Below are 16,197 nucleotides of genomic sequence, written 5' to 3' on the forward strand. Positions count from 1 at the left end.
GCGATGGGATTCTGCACCGGAAGTCAAGCCTATTGGTCCGTTTCGCTTAGATTCGATGAAATGCAGTAGGGCTAGCAGAAATGGCGGCTATATCGGTCTCTACTTATATATATGCCGATGATCACACGCACGTTTTCAGCCTCCGTACTCCGTGGATTTGTTCCTCATCTCCTGAGATAGTTCTATTTCTAGTATACTCCCGCTGCCCCCAAGATATGGATTTGAACATTTGTTCGGAGTTTTGTATTTGTTGTGGTTTGAGTTGGATGGACTGACGACTACTCGCATAGAAGAGACCTTGCCAGGTCATGTGTGCAGTATTCAACTGGCATTTTGTCCCAAAAATTATTCTCTAATTGTTTGAAAAAGACTAGCTATAGCATCATCATCATCCTAGCGTTAGAACCTTGACTCGCACAAGGATACTCACTTCATCAACAGGTTGACAGCCCAAGGGACACTCAGCCCTCTTAAGTCACCATAGTGTTGACCAACACCCAAAAAGACAATTGGGATACCCGTCGCGTGAACCATGCTAACCAGAGTGCCTACCATATCACCCACAGTGTCACATTTACTAATAATGAAGCCGTCAAGGTTTCGTCCCGTACCAAAGGCCTGGTTGAAGTTACGGGCCTGCATCACACTGTCCGTACCAACGAGTGCTTCGCCGACCATGAAGATCTTATCGGGCTTAGCGAACTTGGCAAACTTCTCCAAAGACGACATGAGACGCTGATCGTTGTGGCGGCGGCCTGCAGTATCGATCAAGACAACATCGAACTTGTTGGCTGCGCCGTATTCCACAGCGTCCTTGGCGACGTTCGCTGCGTCCTTGCCGTAACCCTTCTCGTAGAGTTCCACTTCACCAGCAGTCTCACGCTGGCTAAGCTCCTTGAGGTTGCGGGCATGAACACGGAGCTGCTCCACTGCACCGGACCGGAAAGTGTCACAGGCCGCAATCAGAACACGGTAGTTATTCTGTAACAAGAAATAACAAATCTTTCCGAGATTAGTTGATTTTCCGACACCGTTCACCCCAACAATCGAGATGACATAGGGGCGGGGAGTCGCCTCCTTGGTCGTGGGGGATGTGACAGCATCAATCTCACGAAGGAGATCGAGAGAAGATGTTGGTGTCAGGATCTTGCGTAAGGAGGATTCCATGGCCACACGCAAAGCCGCATCCACACTTTGAAAGTTAGCCGTCTTCTTCCCGACAAGCTCGCGCTTGACACCGTCGCAAAGCCGGACCGCCGCTTCCCGCGCAACGTTCTTCTTCAGGAGATGATCTTCCATCGTTTTCAAGGGCTTTTCCAGATCAGCTTCCGTCAAAACCTTACCGCCGACAATGTTCCGCAGGAGACCACCGATGGCGTTGAAGCCTGAGCCAACGAGACCGGAAGAAGCAGCACCTTTCGATTTCTCGCTCTCCGCATTCTCAAGGATCGAGTGAACCTCATCTCCGAGGTCCTTGAGCACGAACTGGCCTTTACCAGTTCTCCGACCCCATGAATCTTCAGAGACAGCCTCGACCGCTAGCACTTGTGCGCCTTCAGCATCAGCCGGGGCCGAGTAGTCCAGAACCTGGCCATCATCCTCATCGGCGAAACCATCTGCATCCCACCGACGCATTTTCTTTCCGCTCTTCGGAGTCTTATCCTTTCGGCCTTTCTCGTCACCGGACGAAGCATTGGCGCTGGAGTTGGCGGCTTTGCGTCCACGGCGCGACATACGACCTCCGGGGCCTAGCTTGGCGGTAAGGATATGACCGGCAACGGGGGTTGTCGATCTCGAAATGTCTGGAGTTTGGGGTGGCGTACCCTCATCTGAGGTGACCACGCCGCCGAGCGCAGCTTGTTGCTGCGCTTTGCGACCGTCAGTAAAGCCCTGGAATCGGGGGCATGCAGTAGAACACACCTTTGATGAGGCCAGAGACCGATGGCGGTGGTGGGCCCCCATTGTCAGACGAGACAAGCGGATCCTTCTTATCAACTGCATTCGCCACAGAACTTTCCGATGCGACAAATCCCGAGCTGCCCTCGAGCTCGCGCACTTGCTGGTCAAAGTATTTGTCGAACGGGTATTGCACTATCCTTGCGCGAGTGCTTCTCAGTTGATCTTTGTAAAGGTCAATATACAGGGTAGCGATATTATCGAGGAGTTTGTCGATCCAGCCCAGCTGTAGAATAGACTGGTAGACGGCCTGACTCACAGCATTGTTAGAAGCCACGAAGCGCAAGTTGCATTGAAGAAGGCACATACCACAAAAATGAGATTGAATTCCTTGACTCTCTTCCACTTCAAGGTATACTTCTCCTTTCTGAAAGTTGGCGAGGTACTATTGGGGCCTTGAATCTGGGCCTTTTCTTCGATGAAAACATCACTGATAAGACTGTTGACCACGTGGGCACCCACAGGGGCGTAGGACTTTGACCAGAGAACTACACCCGAGGTGTCGAGGATTTCGAAGGATTCCAACATATTTGCGGAGGGTGTTTCGAGATATTTGCTGGGTGATGTAATAATCGAGTGGAAGATTGATGATGAGGTCCGCGCGGGTGGGGAATGTGTGGGCGTGGGCGGCAAGCTGAGCTGGGGAGCGGAAGGAGCGGCGGACTTCAGCCACGTATAAACACCTTCATCTCTCCAACTTTGTGCAAACCTCACTAAGTAGCTCTCTGCCGCTTCGGCGCCCCACGAACACCACCCCCCCGGATATCAACCCAGCGACCCCAACCTCAACCTGTCCACAATCTTTGACTTCGCTACTCCTCTCAGAAAACATGTATCGCCAATCATTCGCTCCACCCCCGGCGCAGTCGCCTCCGCTTCATCATCCAGTGCCTCAGCATGTCTCTACAGTTCCTATGATGCGCTCGCCGCCGCCTCCGACATCTCAGCAGTCTCAATCTGCGGGCTATGGCAACCCATATCAACCCGCACCTGCGCAAGGTGGTAGTGGGACCTACGGCCCCGGGTTCGGTCAGTTCATCAATGATCCAACGGCGCAGATGAGTTTTCAGGTTGGGAAAACGGCGATGATGGCTGGCCAGGAGTATATGGAGCAGAACGTAAGCAGCGCCGGTATCACGGCATCATGATACTGTTGTTTGCTAATTCCAATTCTCAGTTAAATCGTTATGTGTCCATTCCGGCCCTGAAGCATTACTTCAACGTTTCGAACTCCTACGTCCTGAACAAGCTTTCCCTCGTTCTCTTCCCATGGCGACACAAGCCCTGGTCCCGCCAACAGGCACGCCTGACGACGGCTGCAGCTGGCCCCAATGGCCAGATCTCGCAGCAGCAGTACTCCTCCATGTTCCTTCCGCCCCGTGATGATCTCAACTCGCCTGACATGTATATCCCTGTGATGGCACTGGTCACCTACATTCTGCTCTCGGCCATGTTGGCAGGGTTCCGCGGAAACTTCCACCCGGAGCTCCTAGGGTCGATCACCACGACAGCTATCGCGGTCATACTGTTCGAGATCATGTGCCTGAAGCTGGCAATGTACATCCTTAGCATCAACAACGAGTCTCAACTCCTCGATCTCGTTGCTTACTCCGGGTATAAGTTTGTCGGAATCATCCTCACGCTCTTGGCGTCTGAAATCCTGACCCCTGGTCGAGGCACCGGTGGTTGGGTCGGTTGGGTTGTCTTCATCTACACGTTCCTGGCCAACGCGTTCTTCCTGGTACGTACCCCGTGGTGATACCGCAGTTGGCGGGTCGCTAGCTAACTCTTGCTACCTAGCTCCGCTCCCTCAAATACGTTCTGCTTCCGGACTCCACTAGTGACGCCTCCATGCGTACGGGATCTATGCACACTGTTGCCCGCTCGCAGCGCAACCGCCGTACCCAGTTTCTGTTCGTTTATGCGTACATCATCCAGTTCATCTTCATGTGGGTGCTAAGTCGCGAGGGCCCAATTGCTAGTGTCGCGGGGAAGGGTTCGGGTTCATCGTGATAGCCTCGTCTCCGTAATCGGTCGATTACAGTTAATGATATAGATGGACTTCACGAAAGGGAAACAGGAAGTTCATGTAGGCCCCTCATCATCTTTTCACGTAAAACTTTACCATGTGTTACTTTCGCATATATTTAGATCTTTGAAAGCGTTGAAACTTTTTCACTGAGCAACGCCGTCCATCAATTCTGCTAACATGTAACCAAGCTCGATAGAACAATGTTGCGGCATCCAGCCAGAAGGAGGATGCTAGTCTACGCGGGACCAATCTACTATGTGAAGAGTTGAGGAATGTAAGAGATGTGCATTGAGGCAAGATAGCTATAATAAACTTGAGACGGGACCTGAATTTGCAAAAGGTTAGAAACCAGTCAAAGCAAAGACGAGTGATGATCCAAAGGCTGAACTAAGGATGTTCCTCAGAGATCTTGGTGATGAGGGAAATATCATTGCCAGAAGGCATCAACTACTATCTAGGCGTGATATCATGTTTTTAATCACCGGAACTGGGGAGGGAAGATGAAAGCAAAAGTGGGATGCATACCAATATCTCGAAGTGGACAATCGAAAAGGCGAAAAGATTGAGTCTGCTGCCAAGGTCTTCGCAATGTTAGCATGGATAACACATGAAAATGTGAGAAGCAACAGGAAGCGAAGTGTTGAGAATATCAGAATATGTAAGAATTAAATATCATGCGGCAGCGCTGTATAGAAAACCCCGGCGAGGGCATCACAGACGCTGCGTCAATCGCAAATTACCGCATCATGTAAGGATTGAGCGAGTAGGAAGTGAAGAAAAGGAGTGTATGCATACCAGTACAACACACGATGCGCGTACACTGTCGAAGTTAGTGTAGCTGGTGAGCGATTGAATCTTCAAAGCTTCAAGGCGATTGATTGATCGTCATGATCAGAACCACATTTGTTCTGAAGTTCCAAATGCCAAAAGTCTGGAACATTGCAGAGAGAACTGCACACACACACACAGAGAATAGAAACACCAGCGAACAATTGCTGCTGAATCAGAAGCTTAAAAGGCGCGGTGCTCGGAGCGGAAAATATCCGGCGGCCGATGGAGGGCGCTAAGGGGCGGAAGCAGCCCTAGGCCGCACGCAAACACCTGGCCGCGGGCTGCTACTGGCTGCTAAGCGAGACTCTTGTGGGCGAAGGGCCGCAACCACCGAAATTCGCTATCCAGTCAGCCCCGTTGAGTGCGACGAGACTTGTGCGTTTAGGACGACCTTCGACAACCCCGACATTTCGACAACAAATCACCACCACCGTCCCACCCGGAGTCTGTCGACCGTGAGTTCTTGTCGCCCCTCTTCTACGACCACCCTGTCACACACGCACGCAACATCCAAACTAAAGTCGTTCTTTGTTCTGCAAAAAAATAGGAAGCCTTCGCCATGGCCGATATCGATGTCAAGATTGCTCAATGGAAGCTGGTTGAGGTTGGCCGCGTTGTGCTGATCCGCAGCGGTCCCTACACCGGCAAGCTCGCCGCCATTGTCGAGATTGTCGACCACAGACGTGTACGTTCTATGAAATTCGCGCGAAAATTGCGGTTGGGGGAACCCCGGAGATCTCGGTCGGCAAAAGACAAGAGACGGAATATGGGATTCTATTGCTGGAAGGAAACATGGACATGAACATGAAAATTGACACGAGTTGCACCCGATTAGGTTCTGGTTGATGGTCCCTCCACCGAGGAGAAGAAGATCGTCCCCCGCCACGTCCTCCCCCTCTCCCACGCCACCCTCACCCACTTCGTCATTCCCCAGCTGCCCCGTGCTGCCGGTACTGGCCCCGTCAAGAAGCTTTGGGAGAAGAACGAGATCGATGGCAAGTGGGCTCAGAGCGGTTTCGCTAAGAAGACCGACCGCATCGAGCGCCGGAAGAACCTGACCGACTTCGAGCGCTTCAAGGTCCTCAGACTCCGCAAGCAGGTACGTGCGACAGGGATGGATTTGTGATATGCGCGCGCCATGTGGGAGCAATTTGAGAAGGGACAATGGGGCATATTAGGGCTTATTTTGGGCCCGGCGGTGGAATGGGATGGCTCTCTGGACGCGCGCAGGGAGAATGGACGAAGGCTGACATGTTTTCACTCTACAGGCTCGCTACGAGGTCCAGAAGGCTCACGCCAAGCTCAGAGCTGCTGCTCCCAAGGCATAGATGGTTATTGGGGCTCGGTGCAAAGTGTGACAGGGTGCCTTAGGACGGGGTTTATTTGCTGATGGGTTAATTTTATGTTCAGCAAAAAATTACGCTGTATGCATTATTTGACAGCATAAAAATGATTCAAGAACCTTTGATATCCTGACATGGCTTGTTCTCGTACGTCATGGAAAGCTGAAACCCGCTCGCCGCCTGGAACGAGTGCCTTTTCAGCGAGTATATGACTTATGATACAACTGGGTCTTCGACTTGACATCAGCGGGTCAGCTCCTGAGAAGGAAATGGGCAATGAACACAATTTAGACTTTCAAAGCAAAAAAAGACGAAAAAAAAAGGCACTTTCATTGTAAATTCATTAAATTCAAGATTATGTCTAGATTGAGGCTTCGAAGATCAAAACTATAAGATTGCCTATAACAGTGTAACTTAGTAGCTTGGTTGTATGCCGACGGACTTGGTCTGTAGAGGAGCCGCTGCTTGTGTGTCCGGGGGGAGAGGGCCCCCCAATAAGCTCGCTAACGATTTTCGGCAGGATGACATTCACACAGCTTCAGGTCTTTCCAACTCCAACCAAGGCAAAAAAATCCCCTCCATCCACCACAGTCCTCTATTCCGTGTCCAGGTACGTTCAAATGGAATTTGTGACCGCCCAGATGCCGTTTCCGCTTGAATCTGGCGAATTCCTGCAGTTTTGTGGGAGTTTCTGGGTCTCTTAGGCCCAATTCGAGCCTCGTCCCAAACCACCACCTGTGCGAGTCCCACTACTGTGCGAATTGCTGACCTTTCGAACCACCATCTCAGCCCACTTTAGGCTTTACTCAACTTACACACATACAAAATGGCCGATCCCCGTGTTGAAGAGCTCCCCGACGAGGAGGTCCCCAAGACCCAGGTTGAGGATGCCGGCAGCGACTCTGAGTCTGAGGCTGGCGATGAGCCCACCATCCCCGGTGGTGCCGCCGTCACCATCCACTCTCGCAACGAGAAGAAGGCTCGCAAGGCCATTGGCAAGCTCGGCCTGAAGCACGTCCCTGGCATCACCCGTGTCACTCTCCGCCGCCCCAAGAACGTATGAGTTGCGACCGAATCCTTCTTACCCCGCTATCCGCGATCGCTCGGCAACCGTCCTACAGTGAAAGCTCCGGAGGCGTGTCGGCGAGCGGACGAGGAATGTGGCAGCAGTATGGCTAATTCGAGCTCGAAAACAGATCCTCTTCGTCATCAACCAGCCCGATGTCTACCGCTCCCCTACCAGCAACACCTGGATGTACGTGGTTTCTTTTGTGATAACCTCAGACTATCAATGGATGATCCCAAGCTTACACATTGTTCCTACAGCATCTTCGGTGAGGCCAAGATCGAGGACCTGAACTCCCAGGCCCAGGCCTCCGCTGCTCAGCAGCTCGCCGAGGCCGCTGCCAACGAGCACGCCGGTCACGACCACGAGCACGACCACGCCCAGGGCAAGGCCCCCGAGGCTGAGGCCAAGAAGGAGGAGGAGGAGGATGATGGCGAGGAGGTTGATGAGTCTGGCCTTGAGGCGAAGGACATCGAATTGGTTATGGCCCAGGCTAATGTGTCTCGCAAGAAGGCCGTCAAGGCTCTTCGGGAGAACGACAACGACATTGTCAACTCCATCATGGCTCTTAGCATATAAGCGTTGTCACCTTAATCGCACGCGCCAGTGGGTGAGTTGTATCGACCCTGCTGGCAGGCTGGATTGTGGGTATGCAGCCAAAATGATGTCCTCTAGGGTGGATACGTTGGCAAGTCCCATTGTGTAAATCAATTGGCTCAGAAGCAGAATTGAATGATCCAGAAATATTATTAAGCTCTCTATCTGTAATTTGTAGCGCGTGTGCATCTACAGTACTTTTTAATATTCAGGCACTGTAGAGGTGGCACAGTGACAACAATCACTGCATACTTAACTCCTTGGCCTGTCTGGCTGCATCCCGGGTGGTGCTGTGGCCGTTCGGAAGACGGGAAACGCGGGTCACGTGATGCCATCCCCATTCCAAATCTTGCCGAGTCAACCCTCAACCTCCCGGATTCTCCAGCTTTGCACGTTGACCTCCCTTCTCCCTCCCACTCCCTCCCATAACACAATTCAAAATGGCCGCCGTATGTTCCCACCGCCTCTGCCGATATTCTGACGCAGTCAGCCGGCGAGATCGCCCACTAACAGCCTGGATTACAGCGTAGCGCCGCTCTCAAGATCGACTGGACCAAGTTGACCAGCTCGCTCGGTCTCCGCGGTCAGACCGCTGCCTCCCTCCAGGCCTTCAAGAAGCGTAACGACGACGCGCGCCGCAAGGTCCAGGTCCTGTCCGAGCAGCCCCAGACCGTCGACTTCGCCCACTACCGCAAGGTGCTGAAGAACCAGGCCATCGTCGACCAGCTCGAGAGCCACTTCAAGAGCTTCAAGCCCGCCACCTACGATGTCAACCGCCAGCTGAAGGCCATCGATGCCTTCGAGGCCCAGGCCGTCCAGAGCGCTGAGGAGACCAAGGGCAAGGTCGAGGTTGAACTCCGCAACCTCCAGAAGACCCTCGAGAACATCGAGACCGCCCGTCCCTTCGAGGACCTCACCGTCGTACGTTGCGATCGTTCCGACCTTCCGCCTCCATTTTTGCTAATCAGACCATTCCACTCCAGGACGAGGTTGCTGCTGCCCAGCCCGAGATCGACGAGAAGACCTCCTCCCTTGTCCAGAAGGGTCGCTGGATGCCGGCCGGCTACAAGGTGAGATTCCCAACCATTGATTGTGCCAGTGATATAGAAGTCACGAGAAACGAACAGGCTAACCATTTCTTGCAACCTATAGGAGCGCTTCGGCGAGATGTCCGTTGTCTAAACTGGCTGAATCCCTTGTATGCCATTTCCGTCCACCTTTGTCCTGCAACATCCAGATATAGCCACACAACACACAAAGAAAGACTTGCTCTCGTACTTATCTGTCAAGCATGTTGGCCAGCTAGGATACCCTTTTGTCTGTCTGGTCGTGTGATTGCTGGTTGTAGGACTATGTATAGAAAGATGTTCAATTTATGGTTTCTTCATCCTTGTCTGGGTTGTAGGCTGTAGGTTCGAAGTGTCAATCATGGATTGAATATGCATCGTCTGTTCTTTCGATGCTTGTTTGGCTTGTCAAGGCCTTGGTGTGCTCTGGGTACAAAGGAGAGCATGTAGCCGTGCGTGAATGTGATGCAGACACGAAGGCCGACATTTCATGGAAACGATTGTTGATGTATTGTCGTAAATACAGCACCCCAGCCAAGTACCATCATCTTCAGAGTATCAAGCTATACTCCGTCGTCAGACGAAGTAGGATTGCTATGGCACCATATGGACGTGTCATTTATCGATCTCAGGAAATCCGATATCAAGTAGACTGTGTCGACAGCTGTTCTTCCCATATGTCACGATGATCCAAGATAATTTTGATATCTTGACAAAGTAGAGATGTAGTGTCTCTTTCCAGGTAGACTGTGACTACTAGAAGCCACGCATAGTTATCAGGTTACTTCATGTACACAGAATCATCTACCACGTGCAAGTCCACCCGAGGATTCCCCGACCGCCCCAACCACGTTTCCTGTTAAACTCACTCACGTGGAATTGTTATCCTGAACTATATCCAAAGGGGTATGAGCAATACAATCCACTATACAGGAGAATGCTCATTAGTCTTTGCATTGTCCCCTTATATGCAATGAGACATGTTGCCGCATGAAAAAGGCGAGCACTAAACCCACCTAGTGTTAGCAACGGCGCAGCTCTGACGCACAGCGATGCTCGATCTCCTCCAAGTACAGTACATCACATCTCAATTGATTCTTTGCTTCTCAAAGTCCTCACAGTGATCAAAAGCAATGCGTGACTTGAGCATCCAGTCTTCACAGTTCACCCCAGCGCAGGGCCGATACTGAGAAGCGTCTCGCCATAGAGCTTGTAGAAGTGCATACATACCTACATCTACATCGGGAGTCTACAAACGAAATGCCTCCTCCTCCCAGCAAACCAGCCACAGAAGGCTCAAGACTCGAGTCTCTCCCCGTCGAGATCATCCAGGAGATCTTCCTGCACAGTCTCGAGGTCAATCTTCCGCGCGCGTCTCCCCGGCTCGCGGAAGCCCTGTCCACGCCGGCGCTATACACCTGGCTCATCCGGCTCGCATTCAGCAGCACCAATGCCAGCGCCGCCACCCACTTCTTCACACGGGACTTCCTCCCTCAGCCCCTCGATTTCTTCGCGCTATCCCCAGTGGAACGCAGAGACCTGCAGACCACCCTCCTGGCCTGCCGCTGGTGCACCCTGCCGCTCATGCGGCAGTGCCAACGCGACTACCTCCTGCACACGATCCACCAGAAATGCCAGCCGGGGAGGGACTTCCTCTTCTCGCAGCAGGACGAAGCCACCCTCCTCTCGTTGAAGGAGCAGCTATCCAGCCTCATCCACCAAGCCGGCCACACCACCACCACCAGCAGCAGCAGCAGCAGTAACAGCAATGGCCCCGGAAAAGGCGACCTAATCCTTCACGCCCACCCCTACCCCAACCCATCACCAACATCATCAACATCCTCAACCACCACTACCACCACCACCAAACCCCACCGAAGGAACCCCCACAAAATAGCCCTCTACCTCCACCTCGGCGCCCTCCAAATCCGCAGCCCCAACGACATCTACTCCTCCACGCACCCATTCACAGCAACCAGCACCACCACCGCCACCACGGCCAACACCTACCGCCTCCCCACCTGCACCATCCCCAGTCCCACCGGCACATTATCCTCCCGCATCCCCGACAAACTTCTGTCCCCGCCCTGGAGCTCCCAAAAGCTCGAGTTTCTGGCGTTATTGGCGGCCGACGCGTACCTCGACGACACGCCGGCGCACGACCGGTCCCGGCGCGTGCTGCGGCAGACGATCCGGGCGCGGGAGTTTGACGTCTTCCGGACCCTCCTGAGGTTGAGGGTGCGGGTACCCTGGTATGATTTCCCGGTGCCGTGGCCCGTCTCCGTGAATCATTTCTTCGCGGCGGTGAAGTATGCGGATGGGCCGGGGGATGAGTTTGTGAGGGTTTTGGTGGAGGAGAGGTTGGGGGATGTTGAAGGGGGGCTGACGAGGGAGGAGGGGGAAAGGGTGAGGGGGTTGTTGGTACGGGCGGGAATGGGGGGCGTACTTGGGTTATAATCCTTTTCTTGAAGTAGATGTATATCAATGATAAGGGGAGGCCCCCTTACTACCATGTATATATTGTGGGCGGAAGCGGTTGATACTATAATCTCAGGGAACAGTATTACATATGCATATGATATGTAGCTATTGAAAGAATCATATTAATTCAAGGAAGAGAATTCATAAAAACCACAGGATAGGATATCAAAGACCATCAGCAACAGGGAGCAAGTACACAGTTGCGAAACGAAATGAAACACGCAAACTCAAACCACCAGCGTAATCCATAAGTCGTAACCTCATAAAAGATCAGATCAGATCAGATCAGGCGAGATCAAATCCAATCCGAGCGAAGAATAAAAAGAAGGGTATAGCGAACACCCCAACCCATCCCAGCATGGTGTCTTCATCCCCCGCCCCCAGCCCCTTTATCATCACATCTTATCATTCAACATCATTCAACCTCCAGCTAAGACCTAGACCCTCGACCTCCGGCCGTGCGTCCGCGTCCGCCGCCGGTTCCCGCAGTACCCGCAGGTGAGGCACGAAATGATCACGTCGAAGAGGGTGACGATGCCGTCGATGATGGCCTTGCAGACGGAGCCGATGGTGTTGACGATGCCCATGAGGCAGGCGCCGATGGCGTGGAAGACGCTTTGGATCTGTGTGTGTAGATTGTTAGCATACAGCTTTCACCTTCGGGAAGAATGCATAAGTCAGGGAACGTACACAAGAGACGACGGCGCCCATTTTGTTTGTGCTTTCTTGTGTTTGGTATCAGGTATGTGTAGTGGTAGGTAGTAGTTGTAGTGGTGTAGTAGTTCTAGTGGTGGTGTAGTTGTAGGTATAGCTTTGCTTGTTGTCTTTAAGAATGGCAGTGGCAAGTATTCGGCACTTATTTCGAAGTCTTGGTTCCCTGGGACGAATAACTCGAAGAAGCAGTAGTGTGGACAGTGGTATCGGTGAAAGGACGCATTGTATGCTTTTGGATCTGGTTCCCGTGGAGGATGGGAGTGAAGTATAAATATCCGAAGCAGGGGGGACAGCCAGACAGACTTGAAGGGTTGGTTCTCGTAATCTCTCGAATGATGTATGTGTGTGTGTAGTGAGGTTAGTGTAGTGTACATGCCACAACGAAAGAAAAAGAAAAAAGATCAGCATGCTACCGAGTTTCAAACACGGGACAGCGACTGCAAACTGCAAGCAAGCAATGATGCCGTCATAACGACATATGACATCGTTTTTTTTTTGGTTGTTGTGTGGTTCGCGGCGCCATGCCATGCTTTGGTTGACCCTCCTAATGCGGAAATGGGAAAAACCCTTGCGGATCGTGACGAGCGTACTACACTACCCCTACTATCACTAGACTAACTATAGGTCCATGTAGAGACAGTAAGTGAGGACAGGGTCTCGCCACCGATAAGGCTGGCAGGTTCGAGAACCGCATCCAGTAGTAACCGAATCCTTTCGCGCACTACTACTATACCATAGGGACTAGGGACAGCGGCTGAGGGTTACTTCACAGGGTGACGTCATACGTCAGTCCACTCCACTACATACTCGTACTGCCAAAGCACGGTTCGCATTCTAATTTCTGAAGAGGGTTTAAGGGGCACAGTCACACGTGATCCCTAACTTTTCTGATGGCAACAAGCCAATGACATATCTCGGCATGGAGCACAGCCAGTATAACATCATGGATACCTGACTTTCGGGCATGAAGGGGGCACAAGTCCACAAGTCTCCACCTGGTCTGGGGTAAGAAGTCTACGAAAGGTGGATGCAGTGCTTATGACATAGTACGACCCTAGTACGCCCGCCCCCTTTTGTCTTAAGGTAGGGCTTGTCAGGGGTAGACTTCGTCCGTTCGTTTGTGGAAAGTGATGTCCGAGATGATGTTGTTGTGTTGCGCGTTTTTGTTCGGAGGACGGGCGCCGCCGCCGCGGGAGATGGTGATCTGCGCTGCTGTACTTATTACATCTTATGCAGTAAAGTAAAAGTTAAACACTGATGATGTCAATAGATAGCAATGTGCCAGCCACTCAGCCCTATTTGCAAAGGGATACTCTGGGCTGCTGGCAATCCTCATACGTAGCTGGCGGAGCCCCTGCAGAGGTTCGGAGGATGATCCTGCAGTTCGTAGGTGACAACTCCATAGTAAGGTGGATGGTGACTTGGCTGGTGAGCTGGCCCTGGTCGATGTATGTCACTTTGGCGGTCATCCTCGTCAAATGGCAACAACAACAAGCAGGGCCAGAACTGTCGATCACCGAAATCCATGCAGCGATATGATTAATGTGTATGTAAGTACTATGATACAGTCTACTACCCGCCCTAATATACAGGTATACACGCCCCCGTAGGGATACAGTCTAGCCCTACATATTCCCCAACAACCGCAGAATGCCCCTCACTCTGCCCGCCAACGTAATCTGATATCCCGTCTCCACCACCCCCTTACACATCTCCCACGCCCCCGTGCCATTCTCCCGTGCACCTTCCCCTTTATTGATCGGATAGTCCACTCGCGGCGGAATCCTCGTCGCCATCAACTTCGGGAACCGATCCACGCACACGGCCTTGAGGTTACTCACGCCGCGAAGGCCCTCCTCGCCCGCGAACCGGCCGTACCCGGAGCCCTTGACGCCGCCGAACGGCAGCTGCACCGCGTAGTAGCTCCCGAAGTCATTGACCGAGACCATCCCCGACCGGATCTCCTTGATGCACCGGGCGATGTCCCGTGAGTCGTAGCCGAAGACGCTGGCACCCAGGCCGTACTCGGTCGAGTTGGCGATCTCGATGGCATGCGGCACGGAGCTGGCACGCATCAGCACGAAGACCGGCGCGAAGAGCTCCTCCTGCGCGATGCGCATCTCCGGCGTGACGTCCGCGAGCAGCGTGGGGGTGAAGTAGTGGCCGAGGGGGTGCGTGGGGTGGGAGAACCGCCTCCCGCCGCAAACCAGGCGGGCGCCCTGCTTAACGGCGTCGTTGATCAGGGATTCCAGTCGGTCGAATGGGGCCGGGGAGATCATGGCGCCCACGTCAGGGGCGCCCTGGGGTGACAACAGGACGGAGCCCAGGCGGAGTTTGGCGATGCGCGCGGAGACAATATCCAGAAGTCGGTCGTAGGCGCCGGGGAGGGCGACGATGCGTTCGATGCCGATGCAGTTCTGTCCCGCGGACTGGAAGACACCCCGCATGAGGATCGAAGCAATGGCGGGTAGTTCATGCACGGTGCGCGAGTCGTCCAGAATGAGCGACGGGTCCTTGCCGCCCAACTCCACGGTGACAGGCGTCAGGGCTTTGGCGGCGGATGCGCAGACTTTGTGCGCCACGGGGCGGGAGCCAATGAAGGTGAGCTGGGAGATGCCCGGGTGGGAGGTCAAGTAGTCGCCCACACGCGGAAGGCAGACGACGCTCTGGACCAGCTCGCGAGGGTGGCCGCAGCTGGCCAGGGCGCCGCGGATGACCTCCAGGAAGAAAGTCGTGCACCAGGCCGTTTGCTCGGACGGCTTCACCACGATGCCGTTTCCTGCGAAGATGGCGCTGATCACGGGCGAGATGAAGTTGTGGAAGGGGTAGTTCCAGGAAACGCAGGCCGAGACCACGCCCAGCGGTTCGTAGGTGACCATATTCTTCTTGTACATCATGAGGAAGTTCGTAGGGCGCGATTCCGGCGTCAGAGCCTTTTCGCCGTGGTCGAGGGTCCATTTAAGCTTCTCAGTGGTCACCAGGATTTCTCCGAAAGAGGCATCCACCTTGGTCTTTCCAGAGTCCAGGCAGCAGGCGGTAACGAGTTCGTCTTGGTGGTCGAGAACGTATCTATCGTGGGCCCAAGTGTTAGCAACGGACTCTTTCAAGACACTCAAAGAGAGATATACTTCAGCAAAGTCCGTAGAACCTTCCTCCTCTCCGCGAAGCTAGTCTTGGACCATTCTGCCTGTGCTGTTGCTGCAGCCTTAATCGCTTGATCGACGTCTTCCGGGGTCGCAGGTTTGATTCCAGAGCCGAGAACTCTTCCATCAGCGGGACAATAGCTCATAATTAGGTTGTCGTCCCATTGCTATTTCAGGATAATATCGAATGAGTTTCTGATCTCCCGAATCACAAGCAGAAAAAGGACAAGGAACTTACCCCTCGAACCTGCCCCTCAACCACCCTCTTCGCTTCTCCATCAAGCTGATCCCATTTCTGCCCTTCCCAATTGGCTCTAATCTCCGCGGGAATGGGCACATTAAACGTGACGGCAGCTTCCCTCTGGCTCAGAACGTAGACGTAACCCAGATACACCGCGCCAAGCGACAGCAAGGCGACGCCCAACAACGGGCCTTGGATCTGGAGATGTTCCACGATGGGCTGGAAAGCCGGCGGAATGAATTGGGCCAGCGTTTCCATGTTGAGTTGAGAATTCACCGAGTGAACTGGCGCTGTTGGGTTGTGCCAGACACTTTTTTTTCTGGCGAAACCAGTTCAGGAGGGGAGGGAGGGACAAAGGGGAAAGAGTCCGGGTGGTTCGATTGTTTATCGCTCCCTCCGATACGCGGGTGCACGGGCCACAGTGCGGGCTTTGCGGGCTTTGCGGGCTGTCGGTGGGTTCATTCGGGGTTCAACTGGTCGATTCGAGGTCCAAGTATGAGGAATTCACATTGAAGATTATACATACATTGATGTAGCACGATTAAATTAAGTAAGAGTCATTCAGCAAGTGAGCTAGATGCATTATTCTTTGTCTAGAAGGATAAGGGAGGTGATAGTTTCTAGCAATGAGCAACATCGGGGGTATATATATATCTAGGGAGGGGGTTACGCAACATAACCCTATACGTAGTACTCATCAAACACTCAAGCAATGATCCAAGTCCA

At 53.1% G+C, this 16,197-nt stretch overlaps 8 protein-coding genes across 8 annotated transcripts; 5 read left to right on the forward strand and 3 right to left on the reverse strand.

The window, feature by feature from the left end:
- Positions 1-252: 252 nt before the first annotated feature.
- ASPACDRAFT_80388 (signal recognition particle receptor subunit alpha) lies at positions 253-2,539 on the reverse strand. The gene is made up of 3 exons (XM_020205636.1): positions 2,266-2,539; positions 1,921-2,206; positions 253-1,868 (listed from the first exon to the last, which is right to left on the reverse strand). The coding sequence occupies exons 1-3, from the start codon at positions 2,482-2,484 to the stop codon at positions 427-429; spliced, it is 1,947 nt and encodes a 648-aa protein (XP_020053841.1). The 5' UTR covers positions 2,485-2,539; the 3' UTR covers positions 253-426.
- A 171-nt stretch (positions 2,540-2,710) lies between these two features.
- ASPACDRAFT_80389 (protein transporter YIF1) lies at positions 2,711-4,067 on the forward strand. The gene is made up of 3 exons (XM_020205637.1): positions 2,711-3,074; positions 3,134-3,697; positions 3,757-4,067. Exons 1-3 carry the CDS (start codon positions 2,787-2,789, stop codon positions 3,967-3,969), a joined length of 1,065 nt encoding a protein of 354 aa, XP_020053842.1. The 5' UTR covers positions 2,711-2,786; the 3' UTR covers positions 3,970-4,067.
- Positions 4,068-5,246: 1,179 nt separating this feature from the next.
- ASPACDRAFT_80390 (60S ribosomal protein eL14) lies at positions 5,247-6,535 on the forward strand. The gene is made up of 3 exons (XM_020205638.1): positions 5,247-5,504; positions 5,655-5,918; positions 6,088-6,535. The coding sequence occupies exons 1-3, from the start codon at positions 5,379-5,381 to the stop codon at positions 6,145-6,147; spliced, it is 450 nt and encodes a 149-aa protein (XP_020053843.1). The 5' UTR covers positions 5,247-5,378; the 3' UTR covers positions 6,148-6,535.
- Positions 6,536-6,740: 205 nt separating this feature from the next.
- Positions 6,741-7,983, forward strand: ASPACDRAFT_80391 (nascent polypeptide-associated complex subunit alpha). The gene is made up of 4 exons (XM_020205639.1): positions 6,741-6,772; positions 6,952-7,219; positions 7,359-7,417; positions 7,489-7,983. The coding sequence occupies exons 2-4, from the start codon at positions 6,989-6,991 to the stop codon at positions 7,805-7,807; spliced, it is 609 nt and encodes a 202-aa protein (XP_020053844.1). The 5' UTR covers positions 6,741-6,772; positions 6,952-6,988; the 3' UTR covers positions 7,808-7,983.
- Positions 7,984-8,208: 225 nt separating this feature from the next.
- On the forward strand, positions 8,209-9,468 carry ASPACDRAFT_123430 (F1F0 ATP synthase subunit d). The gene is made up of 4 exons (XM_020196629.1): positions 8,209-8,274; positions 8,351-8,746; positions 8,809-8,895; positions 8,978-9,468. Exons 1-4 carry the CDS (start codon positions 8,266-8,268, stop codon positions 9,005-9,007), a joined length of 522 nt encoding a protein of 173 aa, XP_020053845.1. The 5' UTR covers positions 8,209-8,265; the 3' UTR covers positions 9,008-9,468.
- A 241-nt stretch (positions 9,469-9,709) lies between these two features.
- On the forward strand, positions 9,710-11,368 carry ASPACDRAFT_123433 (uncharacterized protein). The gene has a single exon (XM_020196630.1). The coding sequence runs from the start codon at positions 10,153-10,155 to the stop codon at positions 11,347-11,349; it is 1,197 nt and encodes a 398-aa protein (XP_020053846.1). The 5' UTR covers positions 9,710-10,152; the 3' UTR covers positions 11,350-11,368.
- An 89-nt stretch (positions 11,369-11,457) lies between these two features.
- Positions 11,458-12,433, reverse strand: ASPACDRAFT_80393 (uncharacterized protein). Its single transcript, XM_020205640.1, has 2 exons — positions 12,064-12,433; positions 11,458-11,996 (listed from the first exon to the last, which is right to left on the reverse strand). The coding sequence occupies exons 1-2, from the start codon at positions 12,082-12,084 to the stop codon at positions 11,811-11,813; spliced, it is 207 nt and encodes a 68-aa protein (XP_020053847.1). The 5' UTR covers positions 12,085-12,433; the 3' UTR covers positions 11,458-11,810.
- Positions 12,434-13,431: 998 nt separating this feature from the next.
- Positions 13,432-15,811, reverse strand: ASPACDRAFT_123437 (aldehyde dehydrogenase family protein). Its single transcript, XM_020196631.1, has 3 exons — positions 15,469-15,811; positions 15,216-15,397; positions 13,432-15,156 (listed from the first exon to the last, which is right to left on the reverse strand). The coding sequence occupies exons 1-3, from the start codon at positions 15,727-15,729 to the stop codon at positions 13,713-13,715; spliced, it is 1,887 nt and encodes a 628-aa protein (XP_020053848.1). The 5' UTR covers positions 15,730-15,811; the 3' UTR covers positions 13,432-13,712.
- Positions 15,812-16,197: the final 386 nt, after the last annotated feature.

The sequence above is a fragment of the Aspergillus aculeatus genome, assembly GCF_001890905.1.
Source record: "Aspergillus aculeatus ATCC 16872 unplaced genomic scaffold ASPACscaffold_13, whole genome shotgun sequence".
In the NCBI taxonomy this organism is placed as follows: Eukaryota; Fungi; Ascomycota; class Eurotiomycetes; order Eurotiales; family Aspergillaceae; genus Aspergillus; species Aspergillus aculeatus.